The sequence below is a fragment of the Rhinatrema bivittatum genome, chromosome 6 (genome assembly GCF_901001135.1).
Source record: "Rhinatrema bivittatum chromosome 6, aRhiBiv1.1, whole genome shotgun sequence".
In the NCBI taxonomy this organism is placed as follows: Eukaryota; Metazoa; Chordata; class Amphibia; order Gymnophiona; family Rhinatrematidae; genus Rhinatrema; species Rhinatrema bivittatum.
Window position 1 is genome coordinate 30,579,288 of NC_042620.1, and position 21,099 is coordinate 30,600,386.

The window sequence follows — 21,099 nt, forward strand, 5'->3', positions numbered from 1 at the left end:
TCAGCTTCTGCCCTGGGACTCTGGAAGAGTTTGCCTGGAGAACTGAAGGAAGAGCAGGATTTGCTAAAATTTTAGAAAAAAAAACTGAAGACCTGGGTAATGTTAACTGTTTGTAGCCCTTAATTGGATTTATTTATACCTCACTGAATGCTGTTTTTAGGCCTTAACTGGGTTTATTAATTTATTTATTTAGTGCTTTTTTATAACGGCATTCATGATACAGATCATATCATGTCGGTTTACAAATAACAAGGGTAGTAACCTAACTAACTAATAACATGGTATAGAGAAGACAAAACAAAACAAAAGTTACAATGAACAGGGGGTGCCTTATTGAATGCAGCTGTTTTGTATAATTGATGTTTGTTTTAATTATTTAATTATTTGCATTATGGGCCTGTTGTACATCGCCTTGAGAGATATGTATCAGGAAGGCAATTAATAAGTATTGTTTAAATAAATAAATAAATGAAAGTGTGTCATCCATAAAAATCTATAATTGGCCATGGCTCTTTGCGAGTTTCAACCAGACCAATTTGGGGGTCTGTGCATGAAAAGTTTAGTCTCATTTTGTGTCTACGGGGAAAATGCTGAGCACATCCAGCCCTTTCTGCAACAAACCCTATGATAGTAGGCTGTCAAGAGATCAATTAATTACACCAGAGACACTCATCTTAGTGCAAAGGTCAATAATAAAAAACTTCATCTGACTTGCCTAAAAATCAGCAACTGCACACCACTGGTAATGTACAAAAAACCAAAAAGACAGCCTTTGTAATGTGAAACATTAACAAGGGTTAAAACATAAATGCTGGAGAAAAGGGGGTTTCCTGCCCACGGGAGGCCCATTTCGGGTTGGAGGACGTGGCACTTCAGCTGCGAACGCTTCTCGCCGCACGACGGGGGAAGGAAGATGGCAAAAGAAGTCCAGGAAAGCAAGGAAACCAAAGCTGGTATGAGCTCTCGCCTTGCCTTTGTTTACAGAGATGTGATCCAAGAGTGTATGAGGTAAAATACCAGCAGATCCTAAAAAAAAAAAAAGGATGGGAGTCCTTGCAGGCTGTTTTCGCTGGCCTGCTTCTTATTGCTTAGGGTTAAGGCAAGGTGTAGGCCGATGGGCATAAATCAGCTTGGCTATATCTGGCTGCCAAGAAGCTTCACACGGTTCCCGACGGCATTCTTGTTTAGTCAGATGCGGTCGTGTTGCTGTCTTTCCCTTTCTTGCTGCATCAAAACGTTGATGCAGTCCAGCAGCCCGGCAGTTAGTTTTAAGGACTGTCCTTCCGTTTACGTGAAAAATAGTCACGGTTACCTGATGGGAGTGCGAGGTCTCAGGTGGGCTGGGCATTTCGTCACAGCCTCCACAGGTAACATTTTGGTCTGTTGGCAGTTTCTGGGTAAAAACTCTTGTTTTCTCACTGACTGAGCTGACTGGGAGTGGGGGGTTTTGTGAGAAACACACGTTTGAGTACAGTAGTGTGCTGCCTGTGTTAATCCGCTTACAGTAGATAGGTAAAAATAAAGCAGAACAAAGTTATAGGTGTTACTTTTTTTTTTTCTTCACTGGACTAACTTAAATACGTATTTCGTTGACGTGGAAATTTTCTCTCTTCCACCTTTTGGTTGAGGAGCCTCTGTCAGCTCAGTCGGAAGGGGCCTCTGTTGGGCTGCAGCACCACGAGTCTTCGTTCGCCTCACACACTGCTCCCTAGGTTTTCTGAAAGGGCGGGTCCGACCGTAGTGTCGGGCTGCCTGGCACTAACATGCGCGGCTTGACGCCGGGGAGTGGGGACAGGGAGCGAGGGGAAAAGGCAAAATTTCAATTCAAATACTCCTGTCGCGGCGCCGACCCATTGGTGGGTGTCGCGGGGAGCATCGGGAGCCGAAAAAATACTTAAGGGGAGTGGTTTCCGGCGGGAGGACCCCCTTCTTCCTGGAGATCTCGGCCGAGCAGCGACCCTCCCTCCCGCCCTTATGCTGTTTTGTAAACGAGTGAGTTGGCTGCTGTCGCAGCGGCAGGTGGCGGTTCGCCCGAGCCTCATTAGTGCTAGACGGTGGCTCAACGGGTAGCCAGTTTGGGGCATCAACTGGCTGGAGCAACACCCGTCGGGCGATTGGTTCTGCTGGGCTTGGCTCCTTGCTGGCCGGTGGCGGGGGCTGGGTTTTAGGTGGCGGGCTGCTGCCTAAAATAGGACTTGCTCTATCGCTGTGTGAAGAGTATTTTTAAAAATAAATTACTCAAGGAACTTTCTTTGTATAGCTTCAATTGCTACTTGATATACCTACACCCTGTGGATCTGTTGATTTTCAAAATTGTTGAAAAAACCTGAAGAAAAATTTTTTTGGGAAGAGTAGAAGGTTTCATATACAGTGTAGGTGTCCCCGCAACCAATGTATTGTTGGTTATAATCATCAACCTCCTACCACCTCCGGAAACAATTTTTAAAAAAAAACTTTTTTGTTGCAATACATTAGCATCCGTTGGTATGGAGCGGAGAACGGCAGGGATGCCGCGGTGAAAAGGAAGTAACTACGGCTATCCGATGCGAAGTAAAATTCTCTAGCAAGGCAAGAATCCTGTAAGGTTGGTAATTCCCAACACGAGACTCCCCTGAAGAAAGATGCACGTCTGAAACACGAACGTGTTTGTGTCGGGATTTCATTTTGTCATCCAAAGAAACCAACAGATTAGGAAGTCGCAAGGCACCCGCTTTAAATTGAATATTACCTTTGAAGATCATATTTGTCCTTTTCTGCAAACAAGTTAACATCTATTATACCACGGATGTCATTGAAATCATTGGGACTTTAGTGCTAATATATTGCAACAAAAAAGTTTTTTTTTTTAAATTTGTTTCCGGAGGTGGTAGGAGGTTGATGATTATAACCAACAATACATTGGTTGCGGGGACACCTACACTGTATATGAAACCTTCTACTCTTCCTAAAAAAAATTTTTCTTCAGGTTTTTTCAACAATTTTGAAAATCAACAGATCCACAGGGTGTAGGTATATCAAGTAACAATTGAAGCTATACAAAGAAAATTCCTTGAGTAATTTATTTTTTAAAATACTCTTCACACAGCGACAGAGCAGTTTTCCTGCTTTTGATTCGATTTGTATTGCAGTGGATCGCTGTCCCTAGTGGTGGTCACTTTGAGATTTTGTTAAAATAGGATCGCTGGTTTATGTTGTAAATGGCTCGGGCTAGTTGTGTGTGTTAATAAAACTGCGGCCTGTTAGTTCCCAAAATTGAGTTCCTTGATTTTTGTGGGATACATGTGAAGGGGCAGAGAAAGAAGGCGGAGCGATGTTCTGGCTGCGTGTGTTATGTCCCTTACCGGTTTGCTTTAGTCCAGTCGCTGCAGTGCCAGTCCTCAGCCGGGCAGCGTGCGCCAGCCTTGCTTCCGGAGCTCTGCGACCAGGGGGGGGGGGCTGTAGTTTGGCCACTAGATATCGCCATTCAGCAATGACTAGGACTCCCTCCTCCTCCGGGGGACTGTGAAGGCTGTCTGTGCCGCATTCCCAGCCCCATCTGACCCAGGGAGCAGAAGACCTGAGCTGGCAATCAGACCCAGGTTCTTCGCATGGCAGCACATGACTTTAAATCCAGTTTTCACTAGCTTTTGAGAGTTAAACACCTTTCATTGGGTCTGTTGAAAACGAGCTTATTGTGCACGGATCTGATGAATGGAGTTTCTCTCGAAAACCAATCCCAGGTGTATTAAGTTATGTTTTTAGGAAGAAATTTTCTAATTGCTTGCCTAGGCAAACCTTATACCTAATTTTCAAAGGGAAAAATTGGATGTGTGCACTTCCCCTTTTTCAGACTTGCCTTGGGTGCAAAGTACCTGCAGACTTTTCTACTTGCTTTTTCTGCAGGTAAAATTTAAATGGAAACTAACAATCCTGCAAAGAATGGCAGTTACAACCCTAAACAGAATCTGCACAGGGGGTAACCTGCATGGAGCGGCAGTTACAATCCTGAACCGAACCTGCACAGGGAGTAACCATTTTAGAAGCACAGTCAAAATATAATCCATGCATTAAGAAAGGCGGAAGGAAGGTCAAACACCTGCTAGCTTAGTTAAAAGGTGAGATGAAAGAGGTTATTTTAGCCAAAAGATCTTCCTTCAAAAATAGGAAGGATCCATCTGAAGAAAATAGGAAAAAGCATAAGCATTGGCAAGTTAAATGTAAAACATTGATAAGACAGGCTAAAAGAGAGTTTGAAAAGAAGTTGCCCATAGAGGGAAAAACTCATAATAAAAACTTTAAAAAATATATCTGAAGCAGGAAACCTGCAAGGGATTTGATCGGACTGTTAGATGATCAAACAGTTAAAGAGGCAGTTAGGGAAGATAAGGCCATCGCAGAAAGACTAAATGAATTCTTTGCTTCTGTGTTTACTGATAAGGATGTTGGGGAGATACCTGTTCTGGAGACAGTTTTCAAGAGTGATGATTCAGATGAACTGATCCAAATCACGGTGAAACCTGGAAGATGTAGTAGGCCAGACTAACAAACTAAAGAGTAGTAAATCACCTGGACCAGATGGTATGCACCCCAGGGTTCTGAAAGAACTAAAAAATTTAATTTCTGACCTATTACAAGTAAATTGTAACCTATCATTAAAATCATCCATTGTACCTGAAGACTGGAAGGTGGCCAATGTAACCCTGTTATATAAAAAGGGCTTCAGAGGTGATCCAGGCAGACTATACACCAGTGAGCCTGACTTCAGTGCCAGGAAAAATTGTGGAAACTGTTATAAAGATCAGAATCACAGAGCAATTAAATAGATGTTATTTAATGGGATACAGCCAGCATGGATTTACCCAAGGGAAGTCTTGTGTCACACATCTGCTGTATTTTTTTGAAAGGGTGAATAAACATGTGGATAAAGGTGAACCGGTAGATGTAGTGTATTTGGATTTTCAGAAGGCGTTTGACAAAGTAGAAAACTAAAAAGTCATGGGATAGGATGCAATGTCCTTTTGTGGATTGCAAACTGATTAAAAGACAGGAAACAGAGAGTAGGATTAAATGGTCTTGTTTTCACAGTGGAAAAAGATAAACAGTGGCGTGCCTCAGGGATCTGTATTTAGATTTATATTCCAATTTTCACACACTTCAAAGTGGATTACATTCAGGTACTGTAGGTATTTGGACTGATGCTTTTTAAAATATTTATAAATGATGTGGAAAGAGGTATAATGAGTGAGGGTTCATATTTATAAATGACAAAATTATTCAGAGTAGTTAAATCACAAGCAGATTGTGGTAAATTGCAGGAACACCTTGCGAGACTGGAAGATTGGGCATCCAAATGGCAGATGAAATTTAATGTGGACAAGTGCAAGGTGATGCATATAGGGAAAAATAACCCTTGCTGTAGTTACACGATGTTAGGTTCCATATTAGGAGCTACCACCCAGGAAAGAGATCTAGGCATCATAGTGGATAACACATTGAAATCATCGGTTAAGTGTGCTGCGGCAGTCAAAAAAGCAAAAGGTATGTTAGGAATTATTAGGAAGGGAATGGTGAATAAAACGGAAAATGTCATAACGCCTCTATATCGCTCCATGGTGAGACCGCACCTTGAATACTGGGTACAATTCTGGTTGCCACATCTCAAAAAAGATACAGTTGTACTGGTTCTGTTTGCAATATATATTGGGACTGCTGTTGTGGGAAATTTGCAATGTCCCTGGATTCAATTTTCATAGAACAGAGCGAAAAAATTCCCTAAGCTTGGGCCAAATCATTTTTTGTTCTGGTGTGGGGGATGGGGGGAAACACCACTTGTTGAATATGCTCAGATAATGGACCATTTGGGCCACTCAGACATTTTTTAGAAAACATGGTTGTATTCAATTACATTGAAGAAACTCCCATTAGTGAATCTACCCTTGCAGAGAAGGAAATTTCACTGAGATATCAGCTTCCTTATCTGTGCTCTGGGTATCTCTAAACTATGGTGGAGCTGTAGTACAGGCAGACCCCTTGACAAGAGTGGAAAAATGTGTGCACCCTGGGACAGAGCGAGAAACCAATCCTTTTAAATACATCAAAAGCAGCAAGCCATTTAGAACAGTTTGTGATTTCTGATCTGTGCACCTTACTCCACGTCCTAGGACATGCATAGGGTCCTTCAGCTTAAACAGATTTTCAGCCATACATGTACTTGTTACTACAAAGCAGCATTTGAAGTGGGCCACGTTCACCAGCAGCACTTCCTGGCAGGCTCCCTGGTCCCACAAAAAAAAAATAAAAATGCAGAAGTGCAATGCTGCAGAGCGCGGGATCCTCAACAAGCACTGTGCCAAAGGAGAGAGAAGATCATCTGGAGCACCGTTTCCCAACCGGCTGCAGCCCTTATTTTTCCTTACCCTCTGAGCCCGCAGGATGTCCTCCCACCAGCAGGGGGGGTCAGAGAGAAGCTTTTGTCAGCGGCTGCTCCTGCTATCCACCTCTCTGCAATGGAAAGGCCTTTGTGAGTCCCGCTTGCCCCGTGCAAGTTCAGATTGCAGGGGGGAGGCTGGCGAAGGAGGAAGCAGCAGCACTGGGCGAGCCTGCTCCCAGACCTTTGCTGTTCAAGGATCGGGAATGGAGTGAGGGAAAGGGACAGATGCATGTGTCACCGGATGTGGGGGAGAGAGAAGGGAAGCTGATGATGATGATGCCTGGAGACGGGAGAGAGGGAAGAAGATCATGATGATGCTTCAAAAGAGGTGAGGTGGCAGGAGACTGAAGACAACGATGCCAGGGAGTGAGGTTGAGGGAAGATGATGCCAGGGGGTGAGGAAGAGGGAAGATGATACCAGGTGATTCCAGGGGGGTGGACTGAAAGAGAAGGTGATTGGCATGGGGGGTGGAGAGAGAGGGAAGTTAATAATGAGGGACAGGAGTGAAGGGAGAGGAATGGTGATGATGCCAGGGGGTGGAGGGAGAAGGTGATGGTGATGCCAGGGGGTGAGGGAGAGGGAAGGAGATGATGCCAGATGGAGGGAGATGGAAGGTTAGGATGCTGGGGAGTGGAAGGATACGGAAGGTCCTGATGATGCGATTGGGTGGAGGGAAGAACTGGTGGATGGTGATGATGATGCCTGGGACTGGGGGAGAGGGATAGAGGGAGAAGGAAAGAGATGATGTCAGGGGGATAAGGGTAGAAGGGAAGGGAAGATGGTGCTGATTCTAGAGGTGAGGAGGTGGAAAAAGAAGATGATGACAGGAGGTGAGGAAGACGGGTGGAGGGGGGAAAGTGATGGTGGTGCAAGGGGAGGCGAGGAAGAGAAGGTGGGAGAAGGAATGTGATGATGCCCTGGGGGGGGGGGGGGGGGAGAGGAGGAGGGAAAGGAAAGGTGATAGCAGGGAGTGGGGGAGAGGAATAGAGGGAAAAGCATGATACTAGTGCGGGAGGTGCAGAACATAGGGAGGGAGAGAGAGAGGAGTAGAGGGAAAGGGAAGGTGGTAATGATGATGCCAGGGGCAAGGAGAAGAGATGGAGGGAGAGAGGTAATGTGATGTTGATGCCAGGGGGTGGGAGAGAGAGGTAGAAAGGGAAGATGGTGTTGACGATGATGCCAGGGGTGAGAAGGCAGAGATAATTCCAGGGGGTGAGGAATGGGTGGAGGGAGAGGGAAGGTGATGGGGGGGAGGGGGTTAGAAGGAGAGGGATGGTGATGGGAGGGGAGGGTATGATGCCAGCGGGTGAGGGGGGGGGAGAGAATAGGGCTAGAGAAAGTGATGATGCCAGGGGGTGGTGAAGAGTGATGGCAAGGAGAGAGGTGATTATGATGGATGGAGAAAGAGGGAATAGGGGGATTAGCGCCTGTTTAACCCGCGTCGGACGTGGAGTGAATGCAATAGTGCTCATCACGTGCAAATGAGCATTTAAAAGGGGGTCAGGTTAGCCTTTGCATTGTTGCCACAACAGACAAATTTGCTGGTTTGCAGCTCACAGCATTAGTTGAATGCTCTAGATTACGGTGCAACAGAGGAGACAGAAAAACAGGGTTATTGTAACGGGGTGCAGTGAGTGGAAGTGTGCACACAGCTTTTCTGCACTTCCGGTGAACTGACTGTACGTTAGGCCCACTTTAAATCAAAGCAGGTGCCATCGAAAATGTATTCCAAGTGTGACGGGTCTCGTTTTCCTTCACCGAGGAACCCCTGGAGAGGATGTTTGGTGGGGGAGGCCACCAGATCCCGTTGGGAGTTGGAATTCCTGTTGAGGAAAGTCGGGGAAGTTTGAGAATACCATAGAATAGCAGAATCTTGTCTGTCCCTGTGCCGCGTGGCGTTCTGAACGGCCACTGGATAGCAGGGATTCTGAGAAATTTACAGTCCGTTTGCACTGTGTCAGTGAGGAGGAGGAGGAGGAGGAGGGAGATAATGGTCTGTGGGGGAATATTCCCTTTTAGATGGATGGGGAACAAGGTCCTGCAGAGAGAGCATTTCACCCAGCATAAAAGGGATGGTTGAGGATTTTGGTGGAGAGAACCCATCTAGGGAGAGAGTCTTGCGGGGGGGGGGGGGGGGGGGTGTTTGAGGCATGAGGTGCTTTTCTTCAAGGGGAAGCCACCAAGGAGTCCCCAGGAGTGAAGGCGAGTCTCCAGGTGTGGGGCTTGATTTGGAGCTGGAAACCTCAGAGGCTGGCGAAATGGGTTCTGAAATATAGCGGAGGTTTACTGCTGCTTTACCGAGAGCCAAGAGCGAGTACTGAAGGGTTTACGAGTGGTGCTCTATTGGGGGAAAAGGGAACCAGAGGAGTAAAGGAGTGGAAGCTGCATTCACCGAGGGGCTGATGCAATAAAGTGCGCCCAGCCTAGCACACAGGTTTACTCAAGGTTGGACGCACGTTTTGGATGCGCTAGACTAGCACCCGATGCAATAAGGAGATTAGCGTGTCCAAAACGCGCGCCCAAACAAATGCATAGCCGATAGTGCTCATCACACGTAAATTCCATGTAGATGAGGCTGTTAGCTATTACCTCGATGCCAAAAAAAAAAAAACGCTGGGCACCCAATGTGTACTTTTTAATGTGGCAAATTTAACTCCAGCCCTGGAGGTGGCGTTAAGTCAATCCTTGAGTCAAAGGCTCATGAGCAATTTAAAAATACGGTCCTCTGTGGTTCCTTCTAATTAGTATCATTGTGACACTTAAATTTACTGCCTGCGGTGTTTAAAAATATAGGGATATGGCCTCGATTTAAAAAAAAAAATAAAAATTCTGGACGCACAATAGCAAGGGGGTCCAGCAACCTCAGCAAAACTGGCCAGAAGCCGGATAAAAATGGAGCTCGTACTGAGTGCCGTCGCAACGGGGCGCGCCTGATGTGCTTGAGCGCCAGAGACGCACGATTCCCTGGCGCGCCCTTTTTTTACGCAGCCCCTCATTTAAATATTGCAACGGGCGCCCACAGGATGTGGCTGTGCGAGCGTAAGGGAAACCGTTTTAATGCGCGTCGTATTGCTTCAGGCCCCTGGATGTGCTGAAGCATGGCCCGGCGGGGGCCTGAAGAGTGATGAAAAGTAATCGTAACTAACTTCCAGCCCGGAGGAAAGCGTACATACCCTGGTAGCTTTAAATCGTTCAATAATTCCTGCTCTGTTGTCCTGTAACCATCTCAGCCTAGCTGGGCCGAGCCTGTAATCCGTGATGTAATCCGTGATGTAATCCGTGATGTAATCTGTGATGTAATCCGTGATGTAATCCGTGCTCTCTCTCAACCTCCTGTCATACGCTCTGAGGGCTGGTGCCAGCAGAGAATACAAGTTTGTGGTCTGAGTATATGTGTGGGGTGAGCTCCCTCTTTCTGGTGTGGTTGGGATGTGAATATGGGAATTAGCGGTCAAGGGGGATTCTCTTAAGCCGAGGTTCCTGTCCGGTGCAGGCCTGTTGCATGCCCTCCTTGCCTCTGGCAACACCTGTGGTTTCCAACCTTTATTGTATCGTGGCACCCCAACACCTTCCCTCTCCCCTCCCAGCCCCATCCACCCCTTGACATCGTCACCTTCCCTTCACTTTCCCCACCTCCCCTGCATCATCCTTATCTTTTACCTTCCCCCCTTCCTCTCCCCCCCCTAACATCACCATCTCTTCAGTCCCTCCACTGTGCTGCAATCATTACCTTCTCTTCTCTCTCCCCTGGCATCATCACCTTCTCCTCCCTGCCCTCTCCCCCACCTTCCCTTCACCTTCCCCCATTCCCCTGCATCATCACCTTTTCCCTTCCCCCAACTTTCACCTCTTATCACCAACTCCTTCCTCTCCCTCCTCTGTGCTGCAGTCACTTTCTCTTCCCTTTCCCTTGCCATCATCACCTTCTCCTCCCTTCCCTCTCCCCCACCCCCAGTATCATCCATCACCTTCTCCCTTCCCTCTCCCCCCTTTCCACCCCCAGCATCATCACCTTCTCCTCCCTTCCCTCTCCCCCGCCCCCACCATCATCATCATCATCACCTTCTCCTCCCTTCCCTCTCCCCCGCCATCATCATCATCATCACCTTCTCTTCCCTTCCCTCTATGTCTTGGCATCATCACCATCACCTCCTCTACCCTATACTCTCCCTCCACTCCCCTGACACTATCACCATCACCTTCCCTTTTCTACCTCTCCCTCCGCTCCCCCTCCCCAGCATCATCACCATCACCTTCCCTCCCCTCTCCCCATCCTCTTGCATCAACACCTTCTCTTTCCTTTCATCTCTCTCCCAATTCCCCCAGCAGCACCTTTTCTTCTCTCCCCCAAAACCCCTCCCCGCATCTCCGTCTCTTCCCTCTCCCCCCTCCCCCCCCCCAGCTTCCTAGCACATTCAGTTCTCCCTTCTCCCCCATGTCCTGGAACAGCAGCACTAACCCGGTGCTGCTCCTTCCTCCCCTGCCTGTTTCCCTCTGCAATTCAGGACTGCATGGGGCCAGCAGTGCCCCCATGCAGTGAAATGGTAGAGGAGACGGGAAAGCAGAAGCAGCAGCAGATAAGTGCTGCGCTCTGACTCCCCCTGCTAGTGGGAGGATATCCTGCAGGCCAGCTGTTGCAGGGGAAAGATAAACTGAAGACTGCCCTGACACTGGCTAGCAACTGGAAGAAACGTTCATGGCACACCAGAGCTGTAGCCACGACTGTCACAGATCGGGAAGGTGAGACCTTGGGACACGGACTAGGCCCCAGCAGGCGGCTGCTGATGTGTCGCTTGCTATATTCAGGACAGGCAGAGTCCAGGCAGAGGCAGAAAGCAGACCGAGGTCAGGACGGGCAGAGTCCAGGCAGAGGCAGAAAGCAGACCGAGGTCAGGACGGGCAGAGTCCAGGCAGAGGCAGAAAGCAGACCGAGGTCAGGACGGGCAGAGTCCAGGCAGAGGCAGAAAGCAGACCAAGGTCAGGACGGGCAGAGTCCAGGCAGAGGCGGAAAGCAGACCGAGGTCAGGACGGGCAGAGTCCAGGCAGAGGCAGAAAGCAGACCGAGGTCAGGACGGGCAGAGTCCAGGCAGAGGCAGAAAGCAGACCGAGGTCAGGACGGGCAGAGGCAGAAAGCAGACCGAGGTCAGGACGGGCAGAGTCCAGGCAGAGGCCGAAAGCAGACTGAGGTCAGGACGGGCAGAGTCCAGGCAGAGGCAGAAAGCAGACCGAGGTCAGGACGGGCAGAGGCAGAAAGCAGACCGAGGTCAGGACGGGCAGAGTCCAGGCAGAGGCCGAAAGCAGACTGAGGTCAGGACGGGCAGAGTCCAGGCAGAGGCAGAAAGCAGACCGAGGTCAGGACGGGCAGAGGCCGAAAGCAGACCGAGGTCAGGACGGGCAGAGTCCAGGCAGAGGCAGAAAGCAGACTGAGGTCAGGACGGGCAGAGTCCAGGCAGAGGCAGAAAGCAGACTGAGGTCAGGACGGGCAGAGTCCAGGCAGAGGCAGAAAGCAGACCGAGGTCAGGACGGGCAGAGGCCGAAAGCAGACCGAGGTCAGGACGGGCAGAGTCCAGGCAGAGGCCGAAAGCAGACCGAGGTCAGGACGGGCAGAGTCCAGGCAGAGGCCGAAAGCAGACTGAGGTCAGGACGGGCAGAGTCCAGGCAGAGGCAGAAAGCAGACCGAGGTCAGGACGGGCAGAGTCCAGGCAGAGGCCGAAAGCAGACCGAGGTCAGGACGGGCAGAGTCCAGGCAGAGGCAGAAAGCAGACCGAGGTCAGGACGGGCAGAGTCCAGGCAGAGGCCGAAAGCAGACCGAGGTCAGGACGGGCAGAGTCCAGGCAGAGGCAGAAAGCAGACCGAGGTCAGGACGGGCAGAGTCCAGGCAGAGGCAGAAAGCAGACCGAGGTCAGGACGGGCAGAGTCCAGGCAGAGGCAGAAAGCAGACCGAGGTCAGGACGGGCAGAGTCCAGGCAGAGGCCGAAAGCAGACCGAGGTCAGGACGGGCAGAGTCCAGGCAGAGGCAGAAAGCAGACCGAGGTCAGGACGGGCAGAGTCCAGGCAGAGGCGGAAAGCAGACCGAGGTCAGGACGGGCAGAGTCCAGGCAGAGGCCGAAAGCAGACCGAGGTCAGGACGGGCAGAGTCCAGGCAGAGGCGGAAAGCAGACCGAGGTCAGGACGGGCAGAGTCCAGGCAGAGGCGGAAAGCAGACCGAGGTCAGGACGGGCAGAGTCCAGGCAGAGGCGGAAAGCAGACCGAGGTCAGGACGGGCAGAGTCCAGGCAGAGACGGAAAGCAGACCGAGGTCAGGACGGGCAGAGTCCAGGCAGAGACAAGAAGGCAAGCTGAGGTCAGGGCAAGCAGCAAGCGAAGGAACATTAAAGGGCCAGGCCAGGTCAGCAGCAAGAAATCAGTCCGAAGGTGAAGGGGAAATCAGGGCAAGCAGAAAGCAAGGCGGGTAAACGGCAAGGACTGGAGCAGAGAAGGGCGCAGGCAGGAAGGGGTGGCAGGACCAGGAGTGCCGACAGCACCTCAGCAGAGGGACTCCAGCAGGACCTGCCACAGAGGCACTGCCTGGGTGTGCGCTGAAGCTTCCTGGTCTCGCCAGGCAGTGATGATGTCATCAGCCTGCGCCACAGAACATTCCGGATCCCGGGCCTGCACAGGGTCAGGGAGCTGTGGCCTGGCTCCTAGTTAGGGGCCGCTGGCTGCAACACGACGCAGGGAGCTATCTCGGTGGAGCCTAGGGCCAGACAGAGCCGTGGTGAAGTAAAGGAGGGGGGCATTAAATGGCCCATGGGTTCGAAAATGCTGCACCTGACCCTGCATTCCCATTGAACCCTTATCGAGAGACTGGAATTAGGCTCGTTCAGGTGCCAGACCCTCTCACGTTTTATGTTTCCCCATCCGGGGAGCGTTACAAAATCTTTTTGAGATATCCAAAGCGTGACAGTTTTATATTTTTGGGACTAAGTGCCCTGCCTGGGACATGAGGCCAGCAAAAGCGTGTGAACGATTTCGGAGCTGTTTCTCGGACCGAGTTCACCGAACCCTCGAGACGGTTCGTGGTTCTTCCGGTTAGCTCGGTGGCATTTTCTTTCTCCCCTGCAAAGAAATCTGACGGCAGTTCCTCGAATGGGCAAATGCTCCTCGAAGCTCAGGCAGATCCGCGGTGCCCACAAGTGGTGCAGATTGCTGAGGAATCCGCATGGAATCGGTTGGATGTCCCCCGCAGGCCCTGGGAACAGTCTCCGGTGAATCTGAAGCAGATCTGAAAACTCTGCTGCACTCGAACCGGGATGGAATTTGTCTGCTTTGGCCTTGAATTTTCTGAACGTGGTTATTGTATGCAACACCTGGGAGCCAGTGACTGTCACCCCTAAAGAGGCTGCTTGGCTCTGTGATCACAGAAGCACGGGGGCTCTGTCTGAAGGGGGTACGCGAGTATTTACGTAGAAAAAAGGGCTTGAAGTTTCCTGTTTTGGGCTGAATTCCACGCTGAATTGATCTCTCTCCTAAATATCCTTTTTCCTCTGATGGTTTTCTTACATTTTGCTATGTTAGATATGTAAATTGGGCCGGTGATAGCTTTTTTGCTGCCCTGTGTGAACAATTATTGTGCTGCCTGCCCCCTGTTCTCTGTCCCGGGCCCACAAAAAAAAAAAAAAAAGCCCAGCTCCCTCTAGCTATACCAACTGTAAAAACTGACACCTCCCTCGACTCCTGGGTCTTCACCCCTTCCCCCAGGATCCCTGGCTAGTGCAAGGGTATTAGGTGCCTTAGGTGGACCTTATAGCCTTGCATCCTCCCAGCTCTCTCCACACAGACAGTTATGCAAAAACATTTTACATGAAAACTGCCAAGGACAGTATTTTGAAGTAAAAATATCACTTACATTATATTTACATGCACTGCAGTGGTGCTAACCAGAAATCTCTGCAAAACCCATATGATATTAGGCCTATTGTAATGCGTTGGATGTGTGCTTGCCCCTCAGAAAGCCGTGAGTATACGGAATTACAATTACAATATAATAAACCTCCCATATCAAAACAGCACTAAGTGCTAGCACTCAAACACTATCAAATCTACCTATGAAAAAGCAACAGTGCAAATATTACACCAAGCCCTAAAACACCAATATATTTCCTACTGGAAGAATATTTAACCTCAGTTACACATGCAGAATGCAAACAGACCCTCACCAAATACAGAATAAAGCAACCATAAAATATAGATAGAAACATACCAGCAAAAACTGAACTAGTAACCACAACAAGCCAGACTCTCTATGCAGTGCAACAATGGAAAAACAGAAACATAATTCCTCAAACATCAAACAATAAATCAAGAAATGTAATAAATACATAATCATAATATTAAATGTATACTAATAAAAATATTTCAAGAACAATAGACAAAGAAAAAATTGAATAATTAAAAACTCGTATACAATTTTTCTTTATAAATTTCCAAAACACAAAAATGTATTTCAAAATAGCAGACAATAACATGCAAAAAGTAAAACTAAGAATAAAATAATTCACACACTCCGTATGGTAACTTTTGATTTCTTGTTGCCCTGAGATTGGCATGGATTAGTGGGAGTGGGGTGCACAAACTTTCTCCTCTTTCTTATACATGCAAAATACTATATATATATAAATATGTATGTGTATGTTTATGTATATGTATGTGTGTGTTTATGTGTGTTTGTGTGTGTATATACACACAGGGGCTGCACCCTGCTTGCTTCACTTGTGCACTCCACCTCTCGCAGTTGGTGGGGCCTGAACTCTCCCCAGCCCTTCCCCTGTCTCATCTCCTCTGCACTGCATCTATGGGGCTGGTCCGCTGTAGACTCCATAGTTGTGCCTAAGGTAGAAAATGCAAGGAACAGCTGGGTAGGGCAAGTGGCTGATGAAAGGAAGGGTGGGGAGAAAGCAATAGAGGTTTTGACCCCGCCCTTCCTTTTTTTCCCCTTGACTGAGTGCATGTGGGTGTTAAAGGAAACCCCCCCCCCCCCCCAAAAAAAGAGAAAGTGATAAGTGCATGGCAACATGAAAAGGTGGGTTTTCTGCCTCCATCAGCTGAAAGTGTACGTCTTAGGAGTGGAGGAATGGGGGGAGGTGTATATGTGGGGGAGGTAGGGGTGGGCTCAATGGGAAAGGTGTAGATAAGCGTATATATGTCAATAGGCCTACAGAGGGGGTGTGAAAGTGGGGGAGTGCAGGTGGGGGTGAGGTGTATGTGGCATGTGTGCTTGGGTTGGGTTGGTGTGTGGGGGGGGGGTGGTGTGCTTGCACTTTTCCTCCTTGCACTCTCCACATATCCCTCTCCTTCCCAATTTGTGGGAATGATGTGGATGTGAATGGGGGATGTATAAGTGGTTATCAGGAGGTGAGTGGAGTGTGTGTTGGGGGGAGGATGTACCCCCATAACCCCATTTTCCATCCTCCCTTCCTCGGGTGAGTGTGGGGGTGCAGGTGTGTGTGTGTGCACTCTCCTGCTACCCCTTTGCACTCCCTCCTCCCGTGAGTGGGTGTGTGAGTGCAGGGGGGCATGTGTGTGTTGTGGGGAGGTGAGAATGAGACTGTGTGGAGGGATGGACTCTTTCCCCCTTGCAATCTCCACAGACTCCCCCTCCCCCTGTGTAGGGGGTTGGGGTGGGTGAGAGGGTGTATATGTGTTCTATGGGGCTGGTGTGAGTGGTATTAGGGGTGAGTTGGAGGTGTGTGCATGTTGAGGGAACAGAGCAGGTTGAAACATGGTGAAGGCTGGACCAAGATACTAGGCAGATAAGCAACATACAGTAAAACACATTAGGGGACCTGTACTGAGGTACTGGGTGGTTGAACTGTGTTTCCTTATATAGCAGAGCTGGAATGACATCATCAGTCGGCGCCAACTATAGCCTGGATACTGATGCTGCCTGATGTCTGCCTGCTCTGACCATGATTCTGACTATGTGCTCTTCTCTGGACTCTCGCTTAAGGCCTACTGGCCTCAGAATCGCAAGGCCTCAACCTGTGGGGGAAGAGACTGGCCACAGGAAGTTGGAGAAAAAAATCCAGTGCTCAGTTGCAAGAGTCATCAAAAAGAAGAGAGTGTGGAATAATTAAAGTAGTCCTTATTAGACGTAGTAGTGCAAACAATTAATCTTTATTGCAGTGGTGAGACTCCATAACGTCTTAGCATAAAACAAGGCCCATTAAAACAGAGTAGGTAAAGCCTAAGACCTTGTCCCAGTCAGAGTGAGTCTGTCTGCTGTTGGGGTGGACCCAGTGGGTTTGCCTGCTAGCCGTGTCAACCACACCACAGTCAAGGGCTCACACTCTGTGACGGTGTGATGTCACCCAGTGATAGAGCTTCCATTAGGTTTACTAGATGGTTGTCTAGAATGCCAAACCGTGGGGAATGGCAAAATCCCATCGTCCCGAGGCTGCTGGCAGAGCCCATCTCACCTGCAGCAGCAGAAGAAGAGAAAGAGGAACCCAGGCCTGTGGTTGCCAGTGAAGCCCAAAAACAGAACGAGAGGCCTGGGGCCGTTGGCAGAGCCCATCTCACCAGTGGCTGAAGAAAGAAGAGAGTTTTGGGGCTAGAGTTGCCAGTGGAACCCATCCTGCCAGTAGCTGAAGAAAGAGGAATGTCTCAGGGCTGCCCGCAGAGCCCATCCTCCCTGTGGCTGAAGGAGGAGAGTCCCAAGGGCGGCTGAAAAAGGGTGAGAGGCTGAGGGCCAGAGGTGGCAGGAGGACAGTGAGAGGCCCGGAGCTGGGGCCAGAGCAGGAGGAGGTCTGGCCTCAGAAGGGGAAAGAGAGGACAATAAATGCTGGGAAAGTTTGGAGGGGTAGAGAGAGAGAAAGAGAGGGGTTAAAGAGAAAAGGGATACTTGATGCATTGGGAGTAGAGAGAAGGAGAGAAGGTGGTACTGGGCAGGTGGTGGTAGAGAGATTAGGGGTACCGCTTGGGTGGGGCTTAAGACACATTGTGCTTTGGGGGGTGGTTTGGTGAGGATTTGTGCTGAGTGGGGGATGGAGAGAGAGAATGTGTAGAAGAGGGGGTGAGGTGACGAACGTGAGAAGGTGTTGAATGGGTGGGGTGGAGAGAGAATGTGCTGGGCAATTGGCAGGGTGGAGAGAGAGAGAGAGAAGTTACCGAATGGGTAGGATAGAGAGACGGGAAGGGGTGAGATGGAAAGAGAGTATGTATGCTGAGAAGGTAGGGAGTGGAGAGGGAGTGTATTTAGAGCAGGTGAAAGGGTAGAGAAAGTGAGGAAGTGCTGAGCAACTGGCAGGGTGGAGAGAGAGAGAGAGTGGTGGGCAGATGAGGATGGGGTGGAGAGAAAGAGGATGCTGGTGCTGTGGAGAGACAGCAAAAAGATTGGGGTGATGCTGGTGTGGTAGGAGTGGAGGGAGGAGAATATTGTATTGAGGGTGAGAAGAAAAGATGCTGGGCAGGAAGAGAGAGAGAGGGAACTCTGGCCACTGTAGGCATGGGGCAAAGAGGGGATAAGAAAAGCTAGAAGGCAAAAATCTTCTCAAAATCCCAAGAGCTCCTCCCAGTGCCTCGTGGAAAGCACTTTTATATTCCGTCACAAAGCCCATCCCCTTTGGGGGGAGGAGCCTCCTGCCCGTCACCACCTACGCTCGTGCCTCCTGAGCTCCCTCTGAACCTCCCGTCTCCAAATAGCACATACTCTCGTGGCCTTTCCTGTTTATTAAAAATTTGCAGAGGGGCCTCCTAACCAGGGTCCAGGCTCGGCAGACGTTCAGTCGTTGCCGTTCTGAGACTTGCACAAGATGGAACCGGCTGCATCGTGTACAGGAAGTGCTCAAAGTTAAGAATGAGCTGTTTTAAGTTTTATGATTGTATCCCCCAGAGCACACAAACAATATTCATTACTTTCGGGGCTGATCTGGCTTGACTCTTAATCCTGGGTGGATCCCTTTTTATGGGGGAAGCTCTTGCTTGTGGCCCAGATCGGGGCGTCCTGCTACATAGTGTGTTTATATAACGCAGATGCGTCCCGTGAGGTGAGAGACTGTGATAAATCAGACAGGACCAGGCCTCTGGGTGTTAAGTTACAGTTTACTGATTTGATAATAATTAAATCAAAGTCCATTTGTCCATAAATGTTGAAGTTACGTCTGACGTGGTATAAGTGTATCTTTCTGTAGGTAGGCGTCCTTTTATTCAGGCGTCGGGGTAGAGCCCCACCTGGTGATGTTTAATGTGCAAAGCTCACCCAGCTGCTATCCGAGAAGCCTAGTGGAGGGGTCCCCCAACTTCTCAGCGAAAGTCCTACCTTAGATCATCTTCTCTTCCTCGGACACCCAGCCTGTCCTGGTCCTGTAGTTGGAGATCCGGTTGGGGGTCTCCTGATCTTGTTTTTTCATCCTTTGGTGATTTTTCTTGGGGGGGGGGGGGGGACTTCTCACGGGGAAAAGTCAGAGGGGGTCAGGCTGTACCTCAGCGTTGCATCCCAGTGAGGAGGGGGGGGGGGAGGATCCAAAAACCTCCTCGCTCTGTTCAGATCCAAAAAATACTTCTGAAATTTAAACTGGATCCATCTTCTGCCCTGACTGCAGGCTCCATCACTGGTGCTTGCCCACTCAGGGCCTAGAGAAGGTTCACAGGTCTTCGGTTCCCCTGGTGAGAGCCCTTTCACCCCCCAAAGGGTATCAGGCGTAAACATCTCTCTCTCTCTCTTCTGTAAATTAAGAGAAGAGGGAGCCTCGGGCAGGGAGTGCACGATGAGGTGTCACTTCTAAATGAAACGCTGGGTGAAGCTGGGAGGTCTCACCAGAGTGTAAAATGTAAACGTCCTTTCTGTTACAAGGCTTCCTCAAACTGATCCCAAAGTGGCCTAAACTGGCTGGGCTAAATAGTGTGGAGCAGCGGTTCTCAACCGGTGTGTCGCGACACCCTAGTGTGTCGCCAAGCACCGGCAGGGGTGTTGCGTGTTCCCGGACTCTCCCGCTGCTCTTTCTTCCCTGCTGCTGTTGCCGCTGGGCTATCAGCACGTTCAAGCCCAGTGGAACGGCAGCGGTGCAAAAAAAAAAAAAAGCTGTGGCATCTGTGGCTGCCCTTTTCTTCTTCCCGCGCCGGCCCCCCCGTGACCCGGAACAGGAAGTGATACGCGGTGCGCGGGAAGAAGAAAGAGCCGTGCCGCGTGAAAGTAGCAGCGGCCGCTGCAGCATCAGCCCCCGAGCAATTGAAGCAGCCGGTAATCGGGAAAGGAGAGAGCAGCAGGAGCCTCCCGCGGCCGATGGGATTCTACTTTCTTGGCCTGCGGGGGCTGGAGGAGGCTGCGGCAGCTACCATTTGTGCTCGGGGAGGGGCGGGGAAGAGGAAGTGAGTGAGAGAGAGAAGCAGCCAGCCTGTGTGTGATTGAGAGCATGTGTGTGAGTGAGAGAAACTGGTCAGAGAGCTGATGTGTGTGTATATGTGAGAGACAATGAAAGTGACCGCTCAAGGAGATGACTGAAGTGTATGTGAAAGTGTGAGACATTAGTCAGGGAGGTGACTGATGTGTGTGTGTGAGAGAGAGAAAAAGCATTGAAGTGAGAAATCTGGGTATGTGAGAAAGCATGGGCGTAAGAAGCCTGGGGGGGGGGGTGTGTGAAAGAAAGCATGTGAGTGAGAAGCCTGTGTGTGTGAGTGCATGCATGAGAGAGAGACTGGTGTGTGTGAATATGAGAGAAAGAATGTGATTCAGGGAATGAGAAGCCTGTGCAGTGGAGAGTGAACATGGAAATGAGAGAGAGAGACTGGTGTCTGTGTGTAACAGAGAGAAAGTGATTATGGGAATGAGAAACCTGTGCATGTGAAGAGTGGGCATGGGAGTGAGAAACCTGTGTGTGTGTGAGACACAGCATGTGAGGGAGAAGCCTGTATATCTGAAAGAGGAGTGGGAAGCCTGTGTGTGTGTGTGTGTGTATGTGTATGCATGAGAGAGATCAGGTGACTGGTGTGTGTGTGTGGGTGTATGTGTGTGTGTGTGTGAGAGAGAAAGTGATTATGGGAATGAGAAACCTGTGCATGTGAAGAGTGAGCATGGGAGTGAGAAACCTGGGTGTGTGTGAGACACAGCATGGGAGTGAGAAGCCTGTATATCTGAAAGAACATGGGAGTGGGAAGCCTGTGTGTGTGTGTATGCATGAGAGAGATCAGGTGCCTGGTGTGTGTTTGTGTGTGTGTGTGTGTGTGAGAGAAAGAAAGTGATTATGGGAATGAGAAGCCTGTGCATGTGGAGAAAACAAGCATGGGAGTGAGAGACTGGTGAGTGTGTGTAGTGAGAGACTGGTGAGTGTGTGTGAGACAGAGAAAGTGATTGAGAGTGAGAAGCCCGTATATGTAAGTAGAACACGGGAGTGGGAAGCCTGTGTGTGTGTATGGCATGAGAGAAACTGTTCAGGAAGGTGACTGGTGGGTGTTTCAAAGACTGGGAGATGATTGGTGTGTGAGAGACAGAAACTGGTCATGGGGGCATGACTGGTATGGTGTGTGTGTGAGAGACATGGGCACTAAGGAAGAGGTCCATGAGTATAGAGCTTAGCCTCTACTGCTGCTTCTGCTGTGTGCTACGGCCTGCATGGAAGAGGAGTAGGAGAGCTGCTAGAGGGGGTAAGTAAATGTGGCTTTTTAAGTTTATTTTTCTTGATTGACTGCCATTTTAATTATTTAATATTATGTGA

At 49.6% G+C, this 21,099-nt stretch overlaps 1 protein-coding gene across 4 annotated transcripts in view; it reads left to right on the forward strand.

Annotated features, from left to right (window-relative positions):
• The first annotated feature begins 807 nt into the window (after nt 1-807).
• The window catches only part of SLC15A2 (solute carrier family 15 member 2), a 273,407-nt gene continuing 253,115 nt past the window's right edge, over nt 808-21,099 (forward strand). For 2 of the 4 annotated variants that reach the window (XM_029605212.1, XM_029605213.1), the window contains exon 1: nt 6,562-6,737. Coding sequence is in view for 1 of the 4 variants with exons in the window: in XM_029605210.1 (XP_029461070.1) it covers nt 809-953 (145 nt within the window). In the remaining 3 variants the exon portion in view is untranslated. The other 2 variants (XM_029605210.1, XM_029605211.1) reach the window with 2 other exon arrangements.